This window comes from Amyelois transitella, chromosome 23 (assembly GCF_032362555.1).
Source record: "Amyelois transitella isolate CPQ chromosome 23, ilAmyTran1.1, whole genome shotgun sequence".
NCBI lineage: Eukaryota > Metazoa > Arthropoda > Insecta > Lepidoptera > Pyralidae > Amyelois > Amyelois transitella.
This window is the reverse complement of record NC_083526.1, coordinates 1,425,223-1,446,948: the sequence shown is the minus strand read 5'-3', so window position 1 is coordinate 1,446,948 and position 21,726 is coordinate 1,425,223. Positions and strand designations below refer to the sequence as shown.

At 33.7% G+C, this 21,726-nt stretch overlaps 2 protein-coding genes across 4 annotated transcripts in view; both read left to right on the top strand.

Annotated features, from left to right (window-relative positions):
- The first annotated feature begins 10,253 nt into the window (after positions 1-10,253).
- Positions 10,254-21,726, top strand: part of LOC106140098 (homeotic protein empty spiracles) — a 31,408-nt gene continuing 19,935 nt past the window's right edge. The window contains exon 1 of the mRNA XM_013341631.2: positions 10,254-10,810. Within this exon, the coding sequence (XP_013197085.2) occupies positions 10,360-10,810 (451 nt within the window). The 5' untranslated portion in view covers positions 10,254-10,359. The remainder of the gene's footprint in view (positions 10,811-21,726) is intronic.
- LOC132903253 (uncharacterized protein K02A2.6-like) lies at positions 12,527-16,817 on the top strand. 3 transcript variants are annotated; one of them, XM_060950986.1, is made up of 2 exons: positions 12,527-13,532; positions 14,221-16,817. In XM_060950986.1, exons 1-2 carry the CDS (start codon positions 12,693-12,695, stop codon positions 14,242-14,244), a joined length of 864 nt encoding a protein of 287 aa, XP_060806969.1. In that variant the 5' UTR covers positions 12,527-12,692; the 3' UTR covers positions 14,245-16,817. The 3 variants fall into 3 exon arrangements, with proteins under 3 accessions (XP_060806969.1, XP_060806967.1, XP_060806968.1); XM_060950984.1 differs by having other exon boundaries at positions 12,549-16,541; positions 16,588-16,817; XM_060950985.1 differs by having other exon boundaries at positions 12,555-13,532.

Here is a 21,726-nt window from a genome sequence, read left to right as displayed (position 1 = left end):
TTTTAGAGTGGTTAGTACAGTACCTACTTAATCTTAGAAACTAAAGTTTTCAGAAATTACTTAAACAAGACAAAAAAGAAGAAAATATTTAAAAACATTAAAAAACACTTTTTTTTAGATTCGAGTTTCAATTCTTTTCGAGTCTGCTTTTTTCCTTTAGCTATGTAATTATCTCATTACGTTTACAATTAGCTAAGATTTGCTAACCTCAACAATTTGATTTATAAATCTTGTCTATGTAGCAGAAAGTTTTTTAATTGCAGCACGAAATTCCACCTGATACTGGCGCACGTAAAAAGGCAATGTATAAAAATTACGAACAATTAAATGCGGGCTAGGCACGACACGAAATGTCAACAATAAATATTAATTTAACGCCTTCTAAGGCTAATTCACACTGGGCAGGTGAACGCTTTACAAAGCGATTTTAAAACTGCTGCTAGGTTACCGAAATGGCAATAATAAAATGTTATTTTAATTTCTTTTAAAGGCAATGGGCTACCAGCCTGTCGCTTTTTGAGACTCAATTCTAAGATAAGCCATACAGCTGAAAGTGGCCATTTAGACTTTTCTGGAATGTTGGTACTGTCTACCTCGTAAATAATAAGATCGCGATTATATTACATACATATGTAATTTAACGCGCTCTTAGGCTGGTGCTCAGAATGCCAAATAAATTTAACTACTTAATAACAATCAGTCCAGTGGTTTTTTAATTTTATTCCAGAAATATTTTTGCTATTAGTCCGAAGGCTAATTCATACGTTTACCTACAGCTACAGTAAACAAATTTTTCAATCATAAAACGTCGAGTGTGCGACCGGCCTTACGTCCACTTTGGGCGCACAAAGCAGCACAATTAATTGCCTAAACTTTTTACAAGCTAATTACACGGTGTGCTCGCCCGGCCGAGGCCGTGGCTATTAGAGGTTCAACCCATAGACAAATAAGGTTTTTTTTTTAAGCAAGTGCGATCTTTTTGTATAGGTATTTCTTTTTTTAGCAGAAGTCCAGTAATGATCAGAAATGATACTCAGATGTGAAACTAACTATACAATCTTGAGGTCAGAAAGCATTAGGTAGCTCTATTCTAAGGCTCTACAAGGGACAAGGGATTGATGTCGACTCTAATATAGATAGGTATGCCTAACGGTACAAAATACTTATAATAATCCCTCGCATGTAGATTTTATTCTTGTACGTATCAAAATTTGGGAGAAAAATCTTGAAAGTAAAACCTAAAAAAAATCGAGTAAGTATTTCGAACATCACACGTGATTATGAATATGCCTAAGTAGATACTATTAATCAATTGAAACTCAAGTTACTATCTATATAAGTTCTCGCTTTCGATAAAGCACATATTTTTCTATATTTTTATAAAGTTAAAAAAATTAACCAAGTCTATAACCAGGTACTTACCTATTTTAAAAATAATTTCTTCCATTTTTAAACTCGATGAAGCAACGATTAGCGGGAAAACGTTCCGTTTAAAGCAATACATCAATGTCCTACTAACGAAAGTAAATACTTATTTCAGCGTTTAACTTACGTCTCTGTTAAAAGTTATTAAGAATAAGTAGTTCGGCCTCGTATTGTGGCGTCCATGTTTATTTTTCAAACAATAATTGACGGTTTCGTAGTTTCTATAGTAATTAAAGGAATTAACAAACAGAAATAGTTTGAGGTCTTTTAATGGATGCCGGAGGGCTTTGGGTTATAATGAACCTTTGTTAGTCATAAGGTGTTATTACTGGAGGAAAAAATAAAGAGAACCCCGTTTTTGCTGATTATTAACGCATGTTTTGTATTTGTTAGTTTTGTGATCGTGGCTCATTTGATAATGGGGCACCTGTTTCGTAATATATAGAAATGTAGATAATCTGGTTCCACGATCATGGGTTGGTTAATTTTAATATTGATATGCTAAGCAGGTATTTTCTACACTTTTTGTGGAAGTTGCTACATTAATTGTGTTTCTTACAACAATTTGATTTATTAGGAGTCATAAAGAAAGATAAAAATAAGCAATATAAATAAAACAAAGTCTTTATCAAATAGGAAACACTAAAATTTCTTAATCTTGTTTGCATGTAAGTTCTTACATGTAAGAACTCTAATCAAATAAAATGAAAATAATTTCTCATTAAAAAATCGACGGAAGTAAAAACAGCAATTACAAAATATTAAATTAATCTTGAAACCATTAAAAGGCGTGCGGCGCGCAGACGCCCATAAATGCCATGTTTAACAAAATGGCCGGACCGTGGTCCATTTTCAAATAATCGATATCGATAATTTTCTCGCATTACGCCCTTCCCTTTTTGTTTTTTTTTCTAATCGCTTAGAGGGAGGCAAATGTAAATAAATCCATAGAGATTTTACTGATGCGATATCGTAATAATTAGTTGAGTCTTAGTTTAATTCTATCTTATAAAGGTTAATGTTGTCTGCGCCCTTTTTCGACGCAATTAAGATAAAGGTCCTGACACTTAGGTTCCTTTGTTCTGACAAAACGACGACTAACAAACGTGGTAGATAAGCGAACATTATTAACATAATCAAATCTAACAAACTGGCAATATTAAACTTGATTAGGTTGGGTTTTTGTTTAGTGTACCTACTAAAAGTATACTTACAGGTCGGGGGAATGAGGTTTCGTGTAGAATCAAATTGTTTAATGTTTATAACAGTTTATTTTATATAACAAAAGCTTACCTACACCAGAAAGATAATGGGTGCCGCTCAGGGGAATATGCTAAGATGAAAAATAAACACATGGTAAACCAAATAAGTACAACCAATTTTGAAACGTAAAGTAACGCATTTAAATAAGCGAAGACAACGACGGCAAGATGGACGAATAACACGGAAAATCAATGTATGCATTTCGCTTCCATTATAGTGAGGTGGAAATCATTGGAGAGCAGAAAACGTCCTTATGCTCATACGATGATCATGATAATGAATATTTACTCAGGGGTAGAGTAAAATGAATCCCTCCTACATGTGACAAAAAAAAAATTGTAAGGAAATAAAAACTTAGGTATTTCCTTACAACTTTTCATGAAAGCAGAGTATACACTCTGCCTTCATGAAAGTGTGTGTGATAAAGTAGTATTTCTATCATACCTACATTTTCCATAGTAAGTATTTTTTTTTAAAAGTACTCAATGTGTGCGCACCAATTTTTTCAAGTCGGTTATCAAGCTAGTGATGTGCCGTGCGTGATCGTTTGGCGATGTCGAGCCTTACGGAATAAGCACCCTGGGGCGACGTCATTATCTCCTTTAGTGCAAATATTTTATGGAGCTACTTAATGTGGTGGAAAATACAGGGTGACTTTTTAAACAAAAGCTGAATTCTCGAATTTGTAAATGGGACAAAAAACTAACGCCAGTAATTTTTATCATTTTTGAACTCAAATTTTCTATTATACCTACCTAGTGAGTGGTAGGACTAGATTTTTTATTTCTAAGATTTGCTCCACATATTTATGAAATGTTCATAGGATACATACATATAATCACGTCGGTATCCCTTCCGGGGTAGACAGAGCCAACAGTCTTGAAAAGACTGATAGGCCACATTGAGCCATTTGGCTTAATGATAGAATTGAGATTCAAATAGTGACAGGTTGCTAGCTCGTCGCCTAAAAGAAGAATGCCAAGTTTATAAACCTATACCTTAGTTGCCTTTACAACATAGGAATGAGATGGAGTGGTCCTTTTTTATATTGGTACCTGGAACCACACGGCAAATAATATATAAAGTTAAGTATATTTATACAGGGGTACCTTATATACAGAAGTCTGCGGGGTGAATTCAGAATTACACAGTAGTTGTACAAGTATCGATAGATAATTAGCCAGGAATCGAGCGACCGCCCGCGTCGGCCACACGCAGCCATTGTTTCAACGACACTTTTATGATTGATTCCGCTAGTGTTGTGATGTGACTGTAGTCGATATCGATATCGACTACAGTAAAAATATATGTACATAATTCCGACGCCTTATAGAGGTAGAATATGTGTTCACAGAAACTGTACCTACCTAAATACTTAAGATCTAAGTATATTGTAACCACATTTAAGGAATAAATGATTATGACAAACGAGGAATAAATTGTATACCAAACTTCATACTCATTTATAAGCCTTTTTAACATACATACGTCTATATCCCTTGCGGGGTAGATGGAGCCAACAGTCTTGAAAAGACTTAGGTATAGGCCACGTTCAGCTATTTGGCTCAATGATAGAATTGCGATTCAAATAGTGACAGGTTGCTAGTACATCGACTAAAAATAATTGTAAGTTTATAAGCCTATCCAATAGTCACCTTTTACGACATCCATGGGAAAGAGATTGAGTGGTACTTTTCTTTTTTGTATTGGCGCCGGGAACCACACGAACTTTTACTTGGCTGTGGGTTGTTCACACTGTATTGCGATTTTTATCATATCGATATTTTGTCGTGACATCACTATGCCTCGACCGGGAATCGAACCGTCACCACACGCGCCATTAACCACCGCACTACCTCAGTTTAGCTCGGTAATAACTAGCAATTTAAACTTGTACACACACAGACCAACATTGTCGTGTGGTTTCTGGCACTTACATATACATACATACATACATAAAATCACGCCTCATTCCCGGAGGGGTAGGCAGAGACTACCTCTTTGCACTTGCCACGATCTCTGCATATTTCCTTCGCTTCATCCATATTCATAACTCTCTTCATGCAAGCTCGGCGGTTTCGGGTACTTTTGACCTGACCCTTTACCAGGACACTTACCTACATATAATTGGATCAATCGATCTCTTTCCCATGGATGTCATAAGAGGCGACTAAGGGTCATTCATCATTTAGCGTGATTCAATATGGCTTAGTCTCCTGAAAAAGTAGTAGACGGTAGGCGGGAGTCACTTCGTAGGTACCTAACCTATAAACCTCATTCATTCATATAATCACGTCTATATCTCTAGCGGTGTAGAGAGAGCCAGCGGTCTTGAAAGACTGATAGGCCACATGCAGCTGTTTGTTTAAATTAACTCTGTCCACCCTGCAAGGGATTTGGACGTGACTATATGTAGGTAGATATGTCAGTGATATACCAAAGCACTTCGTTATTCGAGATACATACATACATACATATGGTCACGTCTATGTCCCTTGCGGGGTAGACAGAGCCAACAGTCTCGAAAAGACTGAATGGCCACGTTCAGTTATTTGGCTTAATAATAACATTGAGATTGAAATAGTGACAGGTTGCTAGCCCATCGCCTAAAAAAAGAATCTCAAGTTTGTAAGCCTATCCCTTAGTCGTTTTTTACGACATCCATGGGAAAGAGATGGAGTGGTCTAATTCTTTTTTGTATTGGTACCGGGAACCACACGGCATACCTATAAAGGCTTTATAGGTTACAAACGCCCTAAGGTATAAAAAACAAACATTCCTCCACTAGAAGCCAGTTCAAATTGCCAAGTTGAGCTTCTAAACAAGCCGATCACCTAATTTGAGGATAAAGGCGAGTGATTGTGCAGCCAAGATATAATGATAGTCTGAGTAGGTGCAAGCTCGTTCGTGAGATGGAATGGGCATAGACCATCTTTATTTTAGATCATACTAGCGACCCGCCCCGGCTTCGCACGGGTGCAAAATTATAAATGTTATTATACGTAAAAACCTTCCTCTTGAATCACTCTACCTGTTACAAAGAACCGCATCAAAATCCGTTGCGTAATTTTAAAGATTTAAGCATACAGACAAACAGACTAAAGTAGCGACTTTGTTTTATACTATGTAGTGATGATCAGTTCAATTTAAAATCTACATTGCATATCATAAAGTCAGTTAAATTACAGTTACAAACATACATACATCCATATAATCACGTCTATATCCCTTGCGGAGTAGCCAACAGTCTTGAAAAGACTGATAGGCCACGTTCAGCTGTTTGGCTCAATGATAGAATTGTGATTCAAATAGTGACAGGTTGCTTGCATGTCGCCTAAAAGAAGAATACCAAGTTTAAGCCTATCCCGTAGTCTCCTTTTAGGACATACAAGGGGAATTTCGAATTCATTACAATTTCATTACATTTTTGTTTTATATACGCTCGCTGTCTTGCTATATTGTAAGTTTCTCGGTAAGTGAATTGTTAATTCTTTATGTGAAAATAAAGTTCTTTTAACTAAAGAGATGGAGTGCTCCTATTTTTAATTAAATTAAAAAAGGTGGTTCATAATTTTTAAACTAAGAAAGGACTTCAAAACACATACTTGGGTCGCGGTAAAACTTTTAATTTGACGTGAAAGCATTCGAACCATAATCTAACTCGACCTTAGCTCTACTAACAAATTATCTGATAATACTTATATGCTGCTAATTTAAAATACTTATATGTATATAATTCCGACGCCTTAAGGGGAAGAATATGTGTTCACAGAAACTGTACCTAAACACTAAGACCATTGTAACCATATTCAAGGAATAAATGATTATGATCTACAAATAAGCTTGTCTATGACGCACAAAGCAAACACAAAAATAGCATTACGTTCAAGTACGGACATTATCTCACCTACCGTGACTCGATTCGAATTCCTAAACACGGTCTAGACTTGTTAGTGATTGTCTTAAATGAACTTAAACCTTAGGTACCTAAGGTTTATGTACCTAAGTACATAGATGACCTAATTTCAAGTAAGTAATTAGGTACATATTTGTTTATGGGAATTGCATGTTGGTATCTATTTAATAATACTAGGTACTTATCCATAAAGACGGTGTTGGTAAGTATTTTTATTTTATTTTTTGTGTTTAATGTTTGTTTATTATTATTCTTATAAGTTACATACATACCTACATATAATCACGTCTATGTGCTAGGTATAGTATGCGAAATATAGTATTGTTGAGTTAGTATCTCGTAACACAAGTCTCGAACTTACTTCAAGGCTAACTAAATCGGTTAAAAAAAAGTAGTAGGAAAAATTCTAGTTTAAATATTACTTACTTACACTTAAATGTAAATGAATAAATGACATTTGTATACCTATGCTTTAAAAAAAGTCAAGTCGTCCTGGCTGGTCAGGTCGTGCCGACGAACTTGCATGAAGAGAATTATAAATTCGGATGCAGCAAAATAAAATACTCCATCAGTATATTATACGGATCGAGGAAAGTGAAAAGAATGTTCTTTAAGTAAGTAAGTAAGTATTCTAATGCTTACTTACTTATTATTCTAACGCTTACTTACTTATTCTAATGCGAGTTCAAACACATTTCTTTGCTGTAAAACCTGGTAGGCAAGATGAAAAGAAAATCTATTCCCGATAAGGAGTCCAGGAAGGGGTGGGCGTGTGCGTGTGTTTATTCGATCGGCCACGATAAGCGTCGTCGGGCGCGGTCGCCAAGCAGATGGGTGACCGCCGATCGTAATCTTAAAGCGCCCAGAGGTCAGGAAGGAAGACATATTTTTTGGTATTTAATTTCATGTTTCTATTATTGTAACTGCACACGTATAGTTACCTCTCCATCCAGTACGGGCTGGACAGAGCCAACGGTCTCGAAAGGACTGAAAGGCCACGTAACGCTCGGCTCGGCTTAATGATGGAATCGAGATTCAGATTGTGAAACTGTCTCTATTTGCTAGCCTTTCGCGTAAAATGATCCACAATTTGTAAGCCTTTTTCTTCGATAAGCTTGTTATATTGTTAGGCAAGTAAGTTTTTAAAAAAATAAGTATTTAAAAATCTGTTGAATTGAGATCGAATTTTCTTACACCAGTAACTTAGACTAGGTCAAAATTTTATCAAAGTTATTATAGGTAGGTACTTACATTAAGTCTTACTATCTACTAAGTAGGTACTTCATTTTTTTCATGACTTACTGGAGTAACATACTATAAAGATAAATACTTATGTGAGTAAGTAATCAAGCCACGGCAAAATTTATTTTATACCTATCAAATTAAGTAATTAGATAATATTAAATAAAAACTATATATCTCAACACAATTGAACAATTCGACCTTTTATTGAACAGATATTTGAAGATATTGGTAATTACATACAAAAATATGTATTACTTATTGTTTTTAACGAGTTGCATTAGGTAGGTATTTAATAAAAAAATTCATTTGTAGAATTGATTTAGAATTTAGAATTTGATTCAAAAATTTTTAAATTAAATTTTATGTCTGACTGTTTCATACATTATGAGCCTAGGTACCTACATATTAATAACCTAAGTTTAAATAGGTTTTGAAATAGAGATAGGTAGGTTAGTAAGTAGGTACTAAGGTATAGAATTAGGATTGGGAGACCAGGGAAGTATTAGATATTAATTAAAAAAATTAAATCAGTTCTAAATAATAAATTTTATTATGGAAATACCTATCTACCCTTCATTTTATGTTTTCCAAACATTCTTACCTAAATCTTTTGAGTAGGTAGGTACCTACAAAATTTTGTTACTTGGGAATTAAGTAATACCTTCTTACTTAACTTTCAATTTGTAAGCAATTTATTTTTATATTAGGTAGTTTTTGATTTATTTCAATAAATTTTATTAATAACCTATGCAGGTATATCAGCTACTTATTGTAGGTATTCAGTACCAAAGTAAGTTCCTGAACCTATGCGGGCTACATTCATACCAACAATTTCTGCATTTGTTGAATACTTTTGTAAGTATCTACACTACATACCATCTTAGGTATACCTACATAATTTTATTTTTTTTAATCCTTAATAGCTTTCTTGTTCCCTAAATGATCTAAGGACCTAAGTACTTACTTAGGTACCTACCTAGCAACTTGACATAAAAAGCTATTTGTAGGAAGGTTAGTATAAGTAGGTACTTATTTGTCGGTATGTAGGTAGGTACTTACCTATGTTACCTACATAATCTATACTAATATTATAAAGCTAAAGAGTTTGTTTGTTTGAACGCGCTAATTTCCAGAACTACGGGTTCGAATTGAAAAATTATTTTTGCTTTGAATAGACGATTTATCGAGGAAGGCTTTAGACTATAGGTAGGTATCATCACGCTGCAACTGTAAGAAGCAAAGAAATAATAGAAAATGTGAGGGCTTCAATAATGCCCAAAATAACTATTCTACGCGGACGAAGTTGCGGGCTAGTTTGTGATAAAAACGAAAATTTAAAAATTACTGTCGTTATTTTATCAAAATACCTACATAGCATAAAAGAGTAGGTAGGTAGGTTGAAATCTATAACATTTTTATTGTTTTTAATTTAAAAGAAATCATGTCGTAAACCGTAATAATTTTTTTTTATGAAAACCATATTTATTCAACTTATATGCAAATATAAACCAGTATTGCCTACTTAAAATTTATTCGATAACATTGTAATTCAATTTGTATTTGAAATAGTGAAGTTTAATTCCAAATAATCTATAAATCTTAACCAGCGATAAAGCTGGCAAATAATTACAATTTTATAGGAAATACCTATACATAAAACAAAAATCAATCACAACAGTTACATAGGTACCTCGTTTGAACAATAACAATTTTAATTAAAAAATCAAACTATTTACCAAACACTGTTTAGTTTATAACGGCGTAAAATTTGCGTGAAATTCAATCCTTATCGGTTTAATTTAAAATTAAATCAACAACATAATCTCCGGCAACGGCAACATATTTAAAATAATTAAAGTTATCGACCGGAGTGGACGTCCGTCAGTTTAAATAAAGGCCAACAAAATCCAGAGAAAATTCGCAATATTTCTCGCTATTAAAGTGATTAAAGCTAATAAACCATCACAGTTAATTAAAAGTATTACACTCTAAATGCAGCCCAGCCAGGAGCAGGCGCCCGTGCGCTCCGCCAAAAGCGAGCAAACCAAGGCTCACTAACCTACCCAATCGCCGCACTAATTGAATCGCAACCAGCAAAATTCAAAAGCACTCTCATCCCTATCCACCCGGACAAATCTGATGTAATACCCCATTTGACTGGTTAAATCATGAGTTCTCAACTCAAACCGCCCACTCTGAAAGCGTTCCTAATTTAAATAACACCTCTACACGCCTTTTGACCAATGGTGTCTCAGATAACGGAATAAACACTGGCAGTGTAGAAACGCGTCGACACCCATCGAATAGAAGGAGCCAATAGCGGGCGAGACGTCCATGATCGTGTTTTTTTTTTCACGCGCTGCAGGCTTCAATCCAGTTCGGAGCTCATTCGGTGTCGCGCCGCTAAGGCGATCGTTACGCGCGGAAGCGTCACGAAAATGGATTGTGCTTTGTGTAACATGTGCTTCTGAGATTTGGTGATATTTTGTGTCGGACTTGTGTGCAAAAGCATGATGCCTCTCGCACCGACCCCTGTGGTGGCGGTGCCATCGAAGCCGAAGATAGGATTTAGTATAGACAGCATAGTTGGGGGTTCAGAGAGACCTAAACATGCATCACCCCCTTTGGCAAGTCCAGGATCGCCTTCTCCGGTGGCCAGCCCTCGAAGTCCTTCGCCCCGGCCCCTACTACGGCCAAGTGCGTTGCCAGCAGTTTTTCCGTCACCGGAATTGAAGAGGTTACCTTATTTGGAAGCTCAAAGTCATCACCATCAGTTCCTAGCGCATTTTCAAGGAGCAGCTCTGGCTGCGGCTTTGGCGCATCAGCAGCAAGGGTTTGGAGGTCCTCTTCCGCCTCATCCACCGCCGCATCCCGCCGCACCAGTTCCTAGAGAATCGTATCAACTGTACCCGTGGTTAATCAATAGGCACGGAAGGATATTTCCACATAGGTTTCCTGGAGGTGAGTCCAACACCTTTAAATAATTCTTCAAATTCAGATAATTGCTGAAAGGGTATATAATTATTTCTTCTTAAGAAGCGCTAGAAGTTTGATATTAAAAAAATATTATTTACAAATATGGTCCTTCGGGACGGATACTGGTAATTAGATTTTGTAGTTTTGCGAACATACGGCATTTTGTTACTCGTACTTAGGTACTACTTAAGTACTTGAAAAATCTAATTACTTAGTTAGCTTTGACTTGTTCGACGAAAATTTCACGTAGAATTTAATTCAAATTCAAATTAAATAAAATAATTGGTTCTTATTGTTTGTATATAATTTTAAAACCGTTACTACGGTTGAAATAATATTTGGTAATAATAATCATGTGTGTTATCCAAGTAGGTAAGAAGGAGAAAATCAGAATCTTATTTTATTTTACTTAAAATTAATCGAAAGCTTGATCTGGAATCATATTAGAAAATCAATAGTGCTAATTAACATGACGTTAGAGATAAATATTATAATTTAGTATCATTAGCATAATAAAGTTGTAAAAACAGACGTTATGCCAATTTTGAACACATTATGGTCAATATTTGTAAGAAATTTGCATCTTAATTTGGGGTTTTAGGATATAAATTATAGAAAATTCTTAAAATAATAATAAAACTAAATGTTTAGTATAATATATACTTAATCGTATTTTACCTACGTTGTGTAAAGTGACAAATGTTTAGTTAGTATAGAAATAGGGATTCATGTCATCATGGGCTGTTTCTATATTTTATTTTTGCGCTAAGAGGTAGTTTAAAACCTATTACCTAATAAGAGTGATATTTCTGATGCCGTAGTTAGCCGGCGGAAAAGAAAAATAATATGGTTCAAAATAATTCGGTGTTTTATAGGTTGGTATTTTAATAAGTAGATAGGTACTTATCAAATTGTATGAATAGGTTTAAAAAATTGCATTGGTTGTGACAGAACAAATTCTACATTATGTGGTACAAGTTTTAATGAAATAACAAAATATACCTATATAAGTAGGTACTTACATCTACCACGCCTTTATTTTTAACCCTTACTGAGATAGCAGAACCATAGTCACCAAAGCCGCCGAATTGAAAGACTAGAGTGATATTACTAGTAGGAAGATAACCTACACTACTTAAAAAAATAATCCCTTGTTTGAATATTTCAATTTGTATGGGAAGAAGAAGCAGTTGGTAGACACTTACTAATTTTTTCCACTTTGATAACAAAATCATTAAAAAAACATCCATTTATCATAATTGGATTGTACGAACTTGTTGATTTTTAATCCCAACGCGTTACATTGTTGCTAAACGCACAAATTAACAACTCTTTGATATACTTACTTAATACATACATACATACATACATATAATCACGTCTATATCCCTTACGGGGTAGACAGAGCCAACAGTCCTGAGCGGACTGATAGGCCACGTTCAGCTATTTGGCTTTAAGATAGAATTGAGATTCGAATAGTGACAAGTTGCTAGCCTATCGCCTAAAAAAAGAATCTCAAGTTTGTAAGCCTATCCCTTAGTCGCCTTTTACGACATCCATGGGAACGAGATGGTGTGTCATATTAGTGTCAATGTCATTGTCAAGAGAGATAGACTAACAGTTGTAACGGCCATACAAGTCAATAAATCAGTTGGGCATTGCGTCATCATGCAAGCGAAGCTATTATGTGTTTTATTTATAATTAATATCCTAAACAATCATAAATTCCTATATGAAACATGGTGTCAGGTGAAAACAATTTAAAAAAGATCCTTAGTGTTGTAAACAAAAAGAAAATAAGATTAGTAACACAATATCTATATGTACTTCAGTTTGAGGTTTGCTAAGCGGTGCTTAGAAATAAAAGATGGTGGAAGACAACAAAATGGAAAAAATAATGGTAGGATCCATAAAGCCGCCTGTGGGATATTCAATAATTGATGGAGACTCATGGAAAAAGTATAAGCAGATATTCAACCTATATTTAGTAGCAACAGGTTTGGAAAAACAAGAGGATGAAAGGAAAATTGCAGTTTTCCTATCATGTGCGGGAGACGAGATGCTGGATGTGTACAATGGATTAGGAGTGATAAAGAGTTGGAAGGCATTAGAGGAAAATCTGGACAATCACTTTGGTACCAAAAATAACACAGTGGCCAATAGTTACAAATTTTTCAATTTAAGGCAAGAGGAAGAGGAAAAAGTAGATCGTTTTGTTACAAGGCTTAGGAATGCAGCTAAGATCTGTGATTTTAAAGAAGAAAAGAGATTGATAAGAGATATGTTAACAATAGGAGTAAAAGACGTCAGTCTCAAGGAAAGATTATTATGGGAAGCAGATTTAACATTAGACAAGGCGATAAATTTATGTCAAGCAGCAGAAAATAGCAAAAAACAAATAAAGGAGATGGAGAGTAATGCAAAGGAAATAAGTTTCATGAAGGAAAGTTCGGCTAAAAAGGATCATCGGCAGAAGATGTTTCATTGTAATAGATGTGGAAGACAACATGAATATAGAAATTGTCCTGCGTATGGAAAGAAGTGTGCTTTGTGTTCAACATTCAATCATTTTGCGGTAATGTGTCGATACAAAAATAGAAAAGAAGAAAAACCAGGCACAACGAAACAGTTACATAAAAAAGTACAAGGAGTGAAGGAGTCAAATAATGGTGAGGACAGTAGTAGTGAGGAATTCGGACCATATTCAGTAAGTAGTTTAAGTAAGTTACAATGGCATGAGGTTATAAGTGTAGAAGGCTATAATATAAAATTTAAGTTGGACTCTGGAGCAGATTGTAATGTTATGCCGCTTAGGTTATTTAATAAAATTACAAAGGGAGAATATATGTTAGGAAAGCCAACGGTTCTGGTAGTTTATAATGGTCAAGAGGTAAAAACATCAGGAAGTGTTGAACTAAATTGTATTGTTAAAGGACAAAAAGGTTGTATTAGGTTTTGTTTGGTAGATATGCAGGTTCAGCCAGTGTTAGGGTTGCCAGATTGTGTAAAATTTAATTTAATTAATAAAGTAGACAATATAGTTGTACAGGATAAAAGCACATTTTTAGCAATTAATGAGGATGTGTTTTCAGGATTAGGCAACATAGGAACATATACAATAAAGTTGAGAGAAAATGTTCAACCAGTAGTTAAGCCAATTAGAAGGGTACCTCAGGTGATAAAAGATAGGTTGAAAGAAACTTTATGTAATTATGAAAGTAGAGGTATTATTGAAAAGGTAGAGGGACCTACCACTTGGTGTAATAATTTAGTTATAGTGGAGAAACCAGATAAGTCTCTTCGGTTATGTTTAGATCCAAAAGAATTAAATAAAGCTATTTTAAGAGAAAATTATCAAATCCCTTCGCCTGAAGAAATTTATAACTCACTTGCAGGAAAAGGTGTCTTCACAGTATTAGATCTCAAGGATGGATTTTTTCAAGTAGCCTTGGACGATGAGGAAAAGCTGTGTACATTTGGTACACCCTTTGGCAGATACAGGTTCAAAAGGATGCCATTTGGCATATCCTCTGCTCCCGAGGTAATGCAAAGGTTAAATACTGTTATTTTTAGTGATATACAAGGAGTACATGTGTACTACGATGACATAATCGTAGCTGGAGATAGTTTGTCAGAACATGATCAAATTTTAAGTAAGGTAATAGATAGAGCGAGAAAGTTTAATGTTAAGTTTAATAAGAATAAAGTTCAATATAGGGCGGAGTTTGTTAAGTATGTAGGGTTATTGCTATCAAAATCAGGGATTAAACCAGATCCTGAGCATGTGAAGGCCATTGTTGATTTAGAAAAACCAAAAAATATTAAGGAATTACAAAAGTTCTTAGGAATGTGTAATTATTTAAGTAAGTTTATATCAAATTATTCAAAAACAACAGAGCCGCTTAGAGATTTGTTAAAGAAAGATGTGTTGTGGGACTGGGGTAGTTTGCAAGAAAAAGCATTTCAAGAGGTAAAATGTAAAATTTCCAGTGCACCTACTTTAGCAATATTAGAAAAAGATGGTACATTAACATTGCAATGTGATAGTTCTAAAAGTGGTATGGGTGCTTGTTTGTTACAGAAGGGTAAACCTGTTTCTTTTTACTCTAGGTGCTATACAGAATGTCAACAAAGATGGGCACCCATAGAAAAGGAGCTATTTGCAATTTGTTTAGCTATGGAAAAATATCATCAATTTGTTTATGGGCGTAGAATAGTTGTAGAAACAGACCACAAACCTTTAGTTGCCATAATGAATAAAGATATAAATCAAATCTCAGCTAGGTTACAAAGAATGGTATTAAGACTGTTAAAATATGATTTTGAAATAAAGTATATTCCGGGATCTAGAATGTTTGTAGCTGATTATCTATCTAGACATTATAATACCACTAACGGGCAGATAGAAAATACATTAAAAGAATTAGTTCATTGTGTGAGTTCAGAAACTGTGTACGGTTTAGAGGGTGAATTACAAATTTCAAAAAGGAAACTGATAGAATTACAACAGGAATCAATGAAGGATGGTAACTTGCAACATATTATGACTTGGTTTAATACAGAGTGGCCCAAAAATGCTAAAAATATATATGGTACAGAATTAAAAAAGTTGTTTAAATTAAGAAATGAGTTAATGGTAAAAGATAATATTGTATATTTTGAGAATAGAGTGTTAGTGCCTAGATCATTAAGAAAGGAATTATTAAGTATTGTGCACTCAGGTCATGCAGGAGTTGTGAAATGTAAAAAGAGGGCAAGGAAAGTTTTATTTTGGCCAGGAATGTCGAGAGACATAGAGAATTATGTATTATCATGTAAACCATGTGAAAAATATAGAGTATCTAACTGTAAACAACCTCTGATGTCTCATGAGATTCCGGATTTGCCATTTAGTAAAGTAGGTATGGATGTAGGTCACTATGCAGGTAAAGATTTCTTAGTTGTGGTAGACTATTTTTCCAAATGGATTGAAATGGTATGGTTAGAAAACAAAACAGCTTCAATTATAATACAAAAGTTAATGAAAATTTTCAGTACTCATGGATTTCCAAGATATATAGTCAGTGACAACATGCCATTTGGTAGTTTTGATTTTAAGCAATTTGCATTAAAAAATGACATTGAGTTAATTATGTCTAGTCCTCATTATCCTCAGTCTAATGGTTTATCAGAAAAAGCAGTTGGAATTGTAAAAAGTTTGTTAAAAAAATGTGAAGAGAGTGGTACCAGTTTTGATCTGGCAATGTTGCATTATAGAACCAGTCCAGTGGCAAATTTAGATTATTCTCCTTCAGAGTTGTTAATGAACAGGTTGTTAAGAACAAACTTACCATGCTCAAAAGAACTTTTGAAATCTAAGTTGTGTGTAGATGTTAAAGAAAAATTGTTAAAAAATAATGAAAAATCTAGGACCATTTATAATAAAACTTCTAAAGTGAAAGGGTCTTTTAAAAAAGGGGAAGATGTGATTATACAGAATGTACCTTATAACAAGTATTGGTCTTCAGGTAAAGTGATGGAAGAAGGAAATGGTCCTAGATCGTTCACAGTTATGAATGATAAGGGAAATTTAGTCAGGAGAAATGAGAAACACATAAGAAAAAGTAAAAACAAATTTATTAAAAAAGAGGAATGTTTGTGGGGTAGTATACCAGGTGAGGCTACAAGGGGGGAGACTCCGGTGGTGTTAGATGACCCAGGGGTATCTCAAAGAAGTGTAGAGTTGGGTACAGCCGGCAGTAATGATGTAGTCACTAGGGCAGGTAGAGTTGTTAGAAAACCAGTTTATTTGGAAGATTTTGATTTAAAATAATATAGTAAAATAGATAATAAATATTAGTATATAATAATTTAAAAATAAATAAAATAAATAACATAAGGGGGGGATGTGTCATATTAGTGTCAATGTCATTGTCAAGAGAGATAGACTAACAGTTGTAACGGCCATACAAGTCAATAAATCAGTTGGGCATTGCGTCATCATGCAAGCGAAGCTATTATGTGTTTTATTTATAATTAATATCCTAAACAATCATAAATTCCTATATGAAACAGATGGAGTAGTCCTATTCTTTTTTGTATTGGTGCCGGGAACCACACGGCAAACTTACTTAATACAGATGAGTTTTTATCTCTCGCCGAGTGAAAAGAGCGGCGACAAAATAACGTGTTCTCTCACATAAAAAATCTTGGTAGCTTATCTCAAAACGAAACTATTAACGATAAAACAACAGTTATTAGCGCGCGTGTAGAGTAAGAACTTGCTGTTTGTTGTCATAAAAAGGGAAGTGAAATAAATATTTATGCGTTAAATGTCTTTTTTGATTTATTTGATTTATAAAAGCGCTGTTAATATTTTGTTTTGTTGTATTGTGCTGCTATGGGTATGACAAAACTGTTACTCCCCAGTGATTTATAACTTATGAGTAAATAATCTCTTGTTTCTTCTTAAGTCTAATCCAAGTTGGAATTTTTTTTTTTGACAATAATTTTTATTTATTGTTCCCTTTTGAAATTTATGATACTTAACTGTTTTTTCTATGGGGTCTTTATTAAAAAGTTGTGGTGATATCAATCACCCGACGATATCAGCCAAGAGTCTAAATAGCGCTAGCAAAGATTTCACGAATTGGAGCATATATACATCCTCCGACACAACGTCGTCTGTCGCGCGGTTCCCCAGGCATAACACCTAGCCTGGCGGAAGATCTTCCCTTTGGTGGCGGTCGAGCCTGAACTATCCTTCCTGCTACGAACTGAATAATTTAAAACATAATAATCAAAAATATATGTCAATATGGTTTCAATTATTAAAAACTGAGAAAACGTCGAACGAACGTTCACAGCCGAACTTATTATTACTCGACAAACAAAAAAGATTTGTCCTATCCGTAGACGAAATGTTTATGAATATGTCAAACGAACTATATTTATAATTATTGTATTAGTTTAATGTAATAAGATTTATAATTAGTCATATAAACAGTACTTTATTGTCGTTATGTATGTCTATGAATAAAACGTTATTCTCTCCCAAAAACAAGATTAAGTGCTATTTTGCGAAATAACTATTTGTTTTACTCTGATTTTGATAAATGAACACATATATATATATATCTTATTAACCTCTGCCCTTATTTCATAATTACCAGCCGATACACTGGACCTCTTACTTTGTAAATGCCATTAGTCGTAATTATGCAGATAACTCAATTATTGATAATTTAATGAAATTGCGAGTGATATCAGCTGTTTGATACATGTTTATTTAGCAGATTCAACGTAATATTCTTTAAATTCTAATTATGACATTATTAATGTAAGTAATGACGCCTGATGTTTTCACGATTTTATGACTTTCGACCTCTTTTATCGTATTTTTAATAAGAGTATCATACTATTATAATTATTAATGTTTCACGTGTAGATATACAAAATACTTTAAAGAACATTATTTTTTACTTCCAGTGCGCAGATTTTTTTTTTTTAAATTTCAGTAGGTATGTCAATTAGTAGATAAGTAAATTAATAATTCACATTATACCTATATAAATAAATATTTTTGGGTCTGTTATTTTTATATCTTTTGGGCATCCTCAGCTGTTATATTCAAATAATCGTCTATTACCTAATTTTAAAGAATTGATTATGAAATCGTTGCAAATGAATTTGTAAAAATAATTATATTTTACTTCTTATTTATTAATTTCACGACTGCCACAGAAAACTACTTCCATTTTTCCATAGCCAAATAAATTATAAAATATTTCCATTCACACCCTAGAATACAGACAAATTGGTCTCGATAAAAACTGCAGAAGCACCCCAAGTTTAATACCATAGACCATTATCAATGTCAACAAAAAACCTATCTATTTCAACCCCTCACAAAGAAAATATTATTCGTCAAATAACGTTTGGTAAATAACGCGTCCCTAGTCCCTTCACGGGAATCGCCACCCTTACAATAACAACAATATTTTTATGAAGTGAACACAATGAATTGAATTTTAATTAAACCGGCTTAACGCGACCATTTTTATATACTGAATGAACGTTGTGTCAAAAAAATTATATTATTTCTAGGTATGAATCATTGGTCTTCTACAAAATCAGTAACTAATTTTATTAGTTTATTATAATAGGACTCAGTTAAAGTTCTTTTACGAAAGTTTTAGAGAATTTTTTTGTAATTTTTGGGTTGTCAGTTTTTACCTAGCATTGTTGTTCGAAATTTAATTGTTTACTAGTGCCTATGATGGTAGATATTTGGCGTTAAAAGGTAAAATCAAGATTCTTTACTATGAATATATTTTTGTAACTGTTATGCTTTAAGTAAGTCATATACCTACTTACTTTTAAGTAAAGTAGGCAATCTACTGGCAATCACGAGTAAGCTTAAAATATCACTGAATATGACTTCAGTATAAATCTATATTTTATGGTCGTTATGTGCAAAATATATTTTGCGAAACGCACCTGTTACATCATCTGTTCATCATCATCTGAGACAAGGTAATAAACTTACTTGACGGCCTCTGTGGCGCAGCGGTAGTGCGCTTGTCTGTGTCACCGGAGGTCGCGGGTTCGAATCCCGGCCAGGGCATGATGAGAAACGAACTTTCTCTGATTGGGCTGGATCTTGGATGTTTATCTATATACGTATTTATTATAAAATATAGTATCGTTGAGTTAGTATCTCGTAACACAAGTTTCGAACTTACATCGAGGCTAACTCAATCTGTGTAATTTGTCCCGTATATATATTTATATTTATACTTAAATTTTTCAGTTGATGCCTTTAATCAGCGTTTGTTAAATCATGTGTGATAAAAGCTTTGTCCGTTAGTTGCCTCCTACGCCTTCAGGATTACAGTACCTACTTAACAGAAGTAAAGTACATATTATGAATTGTTTTAATTACGAGTAGACATTAAAGCCACCTTATTATATCAATCTTTTTTATATTACTAATTCAAACCTCCATATTTATTAATAAAAAATATTTCACTAAATAATTTCACAATTAAATTTCAATCGTGCGGGAAATAATGAAATCATACCTTTGAGATAAATTTTGAAAGACCATCAATTGATCTGTCAATTAAATGATATAGCAGTTTAGCTGTTACGAACTTTTTTTTTTCAACTGAATCGACTGCACCACATCACTACTTCGTTAAGTGGTTGGTAGCACTGCCAGTCACATATTTTGTTACGCACCTTTTTTCTTAATTACTACGATTGTTGCTTGATTTTTTTTATAGAATTTCGTCCAAAAAGGATTGAATGGTTTATAATTGGATGTAATTTGAGTCTACTTTGTTGTAGCGGTGGTGTGGGACGATTAACTGGCATTATAAAACAGCGATTTATTATGGTTGTTAGGTTGGTACTGACGAAGTGATGTGGTAGTTAGACAAATGATTTACTATAGAGTCGAGTGCTTGGTAGTCGACTATTATGATTAATTGTATTGTTTAATAAAGTTCACTGGCCACTTATTTAATCGTAGTTAGCCGAACTCGTGTTAAGTTTTTGTAGCATGGAGGTATCATTAACAATGTGGTTAAGGTTGTAATTAGAGGCAGCATAAATAATTATAGCTGGTTAGTTGAATCCAGTAGACATTTACTGTACTTATGAATACCTACCCTCTATGATGATTTTGTTCTTCAGTTTTAAATTTTTTAATTTTTCTTATTATTTACAAAAGCGTTATTTATTACATAATAAGCACGGAAGCAAACAAGACGTGAATATATACACGCATGTGTATATAAAATATCCTACTTCCTGTTTTACCAAAAAAAAATCTCATACCACCAACACATTTCACGCTCAAAAAAACTTTTAAAGAAGTTACAATCAAATTGAGGACCTCTTTTTTCGAGGTTGGTTATCCAAAGTGTTGTTGATGTTCTTGTTGAAACTCCTTTATCTATTCGATAACCCCGTCAAAATCGTAACGTTTTATGACGGCTGATAAATTTTTATTTCTCAGAGATTTTTAATGACTTCAAAACTGTTATAATTGCTTACATTGTGTGATAGTGGTTTTTTTATTGATTTATATGTTGGGTACGTTTGTTGTTGAAGGAACCCTGGGTTGCTGATTTGACTCTTTTTTAACCACTCATCACTTCACAACCACGATTCTGAAACTAATTTCGATAAACGTTTCGTTTATACTACGAAATGTCGCTATCAGTAGCCGTATGAAATAACGCTTAAATATAATAACGTGTCAGTAAGTTGTTTATTTATTACTTAGTTGGTAAATTTTTAATCTATACTTATATTATAAAGCTGAAGGGTTTGTTTGTTTGAACGCGCTAATCTCATAAATTGAAAAAATCTTTTTGCGTCAAATAGACCATTTATCAAGGAAGGCTTTAGGCTATATAACATCACGCTGCAACTATACGGACCAAAGAAATAATGGAAAATGTGAAAAAAAAAACGGAGAATACTATTCATCCTTGAGGGCTTTAATGATGCACAAAATAACTATTCCACGCGTCCATTAAATTTTAGTTTTTGCAAAAAAAAATGTTGATAATGTATTTTGTTGAAAAAATATTCTTAGAAAAAGGTACTTTTTGTGGAACGACCCGCCACCAGCAATGACAAAATGACAATGATTAAAGGTTTGGTCATGTTAAATTATTTATTCTTTGATTTTTTTAGATCAACCATTTTGAACAAGTCGTAAACAAAATATTATATACATTTATTAATGCTGGGGTTAAGTCGATATTTTCATATCTATAAAAAGCCTTAATCGTTTTTCAAGATAAATTTATGTCGAGTTTATTTAGTTAAATTTACGCTGCAAACGACTCTAACTTCACTATTGATTAATAAATCATCATGTTTATAACCGTTGTTTATGAGATACC

Bases quoted from the DNA above. Each gene is read 5' to 3' on its own strand.
- LOC132903253 (XM_060950984.1), top strand. From the start codon at position 12,693: ATGGTGGAAGACAACAAAATGGAAAAAATAATGGTAGGATCCATAAAG. The intron at 16,542-16,587 runs GTAGAGTTGGGT...TCACTAGGGCAG, and splicing joins CAGGGGTATCTCAAAGAAGT to GTAGAGTTGTTAGAAAACCA.